General features: G+C 34.2%; 1 protein-coding gene across 2 annotated transcripts in view; it reads left to right on the forward strand.

Moving 5' to 3' along the window:
• ABHD3 (abhydrolase domain containing 3, phospholipase) overlaps window positions 1–5,170 on the forward strand; it is a 39,127-nt gene extending 33,957 nt beyond the window's left edge. For both annotated transcript variants that reach the window (XM_040479244.1, XM_040479245.1), the window contains 3 exons: window positions 509–557; window positions 637–802; window positions 4,312–5,170. In XM_040479244.1, the coding sequence (XP_040335178.1) occupies window positions 509–557; window positions 637–802; window positions 4,312–4,490 (394 nt within the window). In that variant the 3' untranslated portion in view covers window positions 4,491–5,170. The remainder of the gene's footprint in view (window positions 1–508; window positions 558–636; window positions 803–4,311) is intronic.
• Window positions 5,171–5,428: the final 258 nt, after the last annotated feature.

Genomic DNA, 5,428 nt, shown 5'->3' on the forward strand with positions numbered 1-5,428 from the left:
TAAATAAATAAATAAATAAATAAATAAATAAATAAATAAATAAATAAAATGTTTAAAAAGAAAGAAAAATGACCACCAATTAAAAAATAATCACACAAAATATAACTTTTAATTTTCAATATACCAACTTAAAAATAATGTCTTCAAGTGGTTTATCCAATTGAAAGCTTCTGGCTTAAGTAAGGCCTTTTTGACCAAATTGATTTAACAGCAACAGTGTGTAGGTACAAGTTGTTATGAAACAATATTTACATTTATTATTACAAAACTAGTTATAATATCTTTCAGTAAAGAAAAAAGTACTCTTAAAAAATGTCTTTAGGATAAATATCAATGTACTTAAGTCTGATTAAGTAAATAGTTACTGAGTACCAACTTTGTGCCCTAACATAAAACAGTGTTAGACTGTTTTGTTATTTATTATTATGTATTTTAGGTCTGATTGAGATAGCAATATCCTCAATTTTTTTTACCTTAATTTTTTACCTTTAAAATTATTTTGTTGCAGGCACCGGCATATGTTTGTAAAACAAATCGACATGGATCATGTCATGAAGGTAGGAGAGAAACTTTATTTAATATTTTTATTTCCTCTTTGGATTCCAGGAGTAGAAATAATCTGTTTTTATTTTTCAGGCTAAATCCATTAGAGAGTTTGATAAGAGATTCACTTCAGTCATGTTTGGATACCGAACAATCGATGATTATTATACTGACGCCAGCCCTAATCGTAGACTAAAATCAGTAGGAATTCCGGTGTTGTGTCTGAATTCTGTGGATGATGTTTTCTCACCAAGTCATGGTAAAATTAACCTATTTGTATACATTTTGACATGAATTAACCGGGTTCTTTTTAAATTTTAATTATTTTTGAGGGAGAGAGGGAGAAGGCACATGCACGCCAGGGCAGGGAAGGGCAAAGAGAGATGAGGACTGAGGATCCGAAGGGGGCTCTGTGCTGACAGCATCGAGTCTGATGCGGAGCTCAAACCTGTGAACCATAAGATCATGACCTGAGCCGAAATTGGATGCTCAACTGATTTAGCCACCCAGGCACCCCTGAATTAACAGTTTTAAAATACTGTTCTCTTTAAGAAAATACAGTAATGAGAAGTAAAATATCAGACATATAAAATGTTTTCCACTGGAATTGAAAAAAATTACTAAATACTCATAATTTATATCTAAATTTCTGAGATCACTTTAAAAAGTTTCACAGACGTTTATCTAGTTAATTGTGAGAGGTTTAGAATCAATTATGACTGAAATATTTTGCTTGTTCTCATTTTTTATAACTTTTCCTTCTTTAATCTTTTTTTTTTTTAACATGTATTTATTATTGAGAGACAGAGACAGAGCATGAGCAGGGGCGGGGCAGAGAGGGAGAGACACAGAATCCGAAGCAGGCTCTAGGCTCTGAGCTGTCAGCACAGAGCCTGACGTGGGGCTCGAACTCCTTGCCTTACAAGTCTATTGTCATCACTTGGCTTTTCTTCCTGAGCTTCTTAAGCAGAAGACTTTGACATTTTTTCCCCCTTTTAACCTGGAAGAAAACTTGAGACCTTATAAACATGACGTCCTTGAATATCTCAATGAGTGTAGCACATTCGGTCCCATCTGAAAAGAAACAGTCTTTGTTTTCCCCCTGGATACCGTATAAAAAAAAATTATGCCCAAATCAACTTTCTTGCCCTCTTAATTTAAGAAATGTGGAATTTGGGGGGCGCCTGGGTGGCTCAGTCGGTTAAGTGTCCAACTTCGGCTCAGGTCATGATCTCACGGTTTGTGAGTTCGAGCCCCGCATCAGGGTCTGTGCTGACAGCTCAGAGCCTGGAGCCTGCTTTGGATTCTATGTCTCCCTCTCTCTGCCCCTCCCCTGTTCATGCTCTGTCTCTGTCTCAAAAATAAATAAAACATTAAAAAAATTAAAAAAAAGAAATATGAATTTGGTAGCAAAGATATATATGCATGGGCTGGTATACTGAAGCAATACAAGATGATTAGAAGTCATCATAAGGATCAGTAGACTCAATCTCTAATTTTTTTCTAATGAAATTTCACAAAGCTTTTTATACATTTTTGTTCTCATTTCTCCCCTAAACACTTTAAAAACATATTCCCAAGTACTTCATTAAAAAAAAAAAATTAATCTGATTACAAACACAGCACATGTGTAGTGTCAAAATTTCAGAAAATCCCCAATGTGTATAAAAACAAAAATCACCTATCATCTCTGCAGGAGATGTCATTTTTATATGTGATTTATGATTAATCACAAGTAATTTTAGATGGCTGGAACTTTTTGGCCTTTCACCACATACCAAGAAATGAAACAGTGAACTTTAGTATTAGTTGAATTGCATGGTGGTTATTTAGCCTATATTCATTGGATTAAGAAAGTCTACTATTTCTCCTTCTTTTTTAATATTTCACAGACCCTTCTTTTACCAACAAAAACTTCCCAGCATTTTAACCTGCCCCATTTGATTGAAATTTAAACTCATCATTTCCTATTCTTTCCCAAGCCCTTAAGATAGTCTTGCCACATTGAAATAGGAGACAATTGTCTGCATTCTGAGAGCGCAGGCAGCCAGCATCTTTCACATGACTCAAACGTGGCACAGCCTTTTGTTCTTCTGGTATGTCTGTAACTATCGGTGTTATAAATTCCTGAGTGTATCCAGAGTGTGAAATTGGAGCTCATAATAATTTCATCAGAGGCAAATGAAGCATTCTAAATTGAAGCCTTTAATGTGAGGTGAAAAAGGAAAAACAAAAATAGTATGTCATTTCACCTGCCCCTCCCCTTAAGCTCACACACCTTATCCCAAGATAGGAAGTACTCTTCTTTAGGTGGGGCCGGCTAAGGATAAGAGTTCAGAACCCCTTTGGGCAAGGGCTTGGCTTGCCAGGCCTTGATTTAGAGTCTCTAAGTTTATTCTTCAGGGAGTGTTGTGAAGGTCAAACAGAGCATCATCTGAACAGGCAGTTTGGGCACAGCAGCAAGACCCTTGGAAGGGTCTCAGTTCTCCTAGAGTGTGTCAGCTTCCTTTCCTTCATTAGAAGGGTATGGGGATAGGGAGATCTTACCTTTAATTAGCTAATTTACCTTTAAGACTCTACCCAAGATATGAAGGTCTAAATACTGCAACAACCATGTTACCTTAATTAAGGAGATAAGATTTAGCAGTATCTGAAATTAAAACACTTCTTATGCCAGGTAGTGATTCACTATAGATCTTAAATCAAAACAGTTTACTGAACTCCAAGTGTGGGAGAAAGAAATAAGAATAAAACAACTTTAATTCATATCCTTTAATAGATTTTGTAGAGTATATGAAAAGATTGTCATTGCGAGTGAATTATTTAAATATTGCAACTATATTTTCAAAATAAAATTTTTCTTTCTCCTTACTATGAATAGAAACTCAGACAAGGAAGAAAAAGAAAAATCACCAACGTTTAACCACCCAAATATAAACACTGTTATCACTTGGGAATATTTTATTCCACTCTTTTTTGCTATCTGTATATATTTTTACTACATAAATCATTGTTTAATTTTGAGTCCTTAATATTGCCAACAATTGTATTGGCCCCTCAGGAATCTAACTTCATGTAAAATTAACCAAAGTCATACATAATGAATTTATAACTCTTACAAAGGTGAGAAGATTGTTGTTGCTTTTTTGTTTTTCCTGGTGTAATACCTAAGTGGGAATCTTATAGCATAATGTAAGTATTCACCATTCCTTCCATTACCTTACTTTAATTTCTCAAAACAAGACTAAGCCTTTTTATACTTTTATGTTATGATTAAACACTTGGATTGATTCTTCCAAAAATGATGGTTCAGTATGTAACTGTAAACATGATCTGTTATAAGAATGCATATGGTTGTGGGGAGCCTGGGTGGCTCAGTCAGTTAAGACTTTGGCTCAGGTCATGATCTTGTGGTTCATGAGTTCGAGCCCTGTGTCAGGCTCTGTGCTGATAGCTTGAAGCCCTGGAGCCTGCTTCAGATTCGGTGTCTCCCTCTCTCTCTGCCCCTCCCCCCCTCAAAAATAAAGAAATATTTAAAAAATTAAAAAAGAAAAAGAATGTAGATGGTTGATATAAAGTAGACTTATTCCATTAGCTGTACTAATTACAAATATTTATTTATGTAATGGTGTTTCAGTTTATAATGATTAGAAATGATAAAAGCATGTACTATTCCTAACAGGAACCAGTAATAATTATATATTTTCCTTTCTCCTTTCCTTCTCTGACCTCCCCCTTTCCCTTATCTTTTTTTTTTTTTCCCCCAAGCTATTCCAATTGAAACTGCCAAGCAAAACCCTAATGTTGCTTTGGTCCTTACTTCTTATGGAGGCCATATTGGTTTTCTGGAGGGAATCTGGCCAAGGCAGTCCACTTACATGGATCGAGTCTTCAAGCAGTTTGTTCAGGCCATGGTGGAGCATGGACATGAACTCTCTAGCATGTAGTTGTTTAGGTGCATTTTATCTGAACTACCATGTAAAGGCAGCTCAGCTTAGTGCACAAATCTTAACTACTGTATATAAAGCAGATATGCCAGCAGGTAGTGAAGAGGTCCAGAATGACTTGCAAAAACTTTTTTGGGGAAACAAAACAACTTTGTAGAAAGAAATGAAATATAGATTTAGACTGTAACTTATGTAGATTTTATTTTTACTATGCCTTACCAAGTATGACCTTAAATAAAGTAGTCGAACATGGAATCGCACTTAACCAAAACTATTGTGTAAAAAGATTTTAATTCCTCAGGGTTTTAATTTAGGCCAGTATTTTTTTAGATGACTCATTTTAGGTGATTTAATGGTACTTTAATAACTGTTAAGAGATTTGGGTTATTTGAATGTAAGTTATAAGTTGGCACATTCCTAAGGGTATTTATACCCAATGATGATAATGTGAAGACTGAAATAAGATAAAATACAATGCGCTATATCTTTTGTGTATTCTAACTTTGAAAGGCAGATGCAAAAATGTTAGATTGACTTCTATACATGCTCTTTTACTCTGATAATATTAAATTAAGGCTGACTTATGTTTTATAACAATTATACTTTACATGCTTATTTTTAAAATAGTATATGTGTATACATATATATCAATATATTAAAATAAATTCTATCATTTTAAATTGTTTCTTTGTAAGTCTTTATAAAAAAATAATCCCTAGAAATTAATTTATGATAATTTCATGAATGCATTAGTAAGAAATATTAAAACTGTTTTGTTTCACTGTTCCCAGATATGGGGTTCACATCATTTGTACTAATTAAAAATACTTTTAGCTTCGGGAAACTTGTCTAACAGTGACTTAGGAATTATGATATTTAACTCTCTTGCATTATTAAACATCTTCAGGTAGACCAGGGCTGGTGTGTTACTGGTGTCA

This window comes from Herpailurus yagouaroundi, unplaced genomic scaffold (assembly GCF_014898765.1).
Source record: "Herpailurus yagouaroundi ecotype Mexico unplaced genomic scaffold, PumYag 142, whole genome shotgun sequence".
In the NCBI taxonomy this organism is placed as follows: domain Eukaryota; kingdom Metazoa; phylum Chordata; class Mammalia; order Carnivora; family Felidae; genus Herpailurus; species Herpailurus yagouaroundi.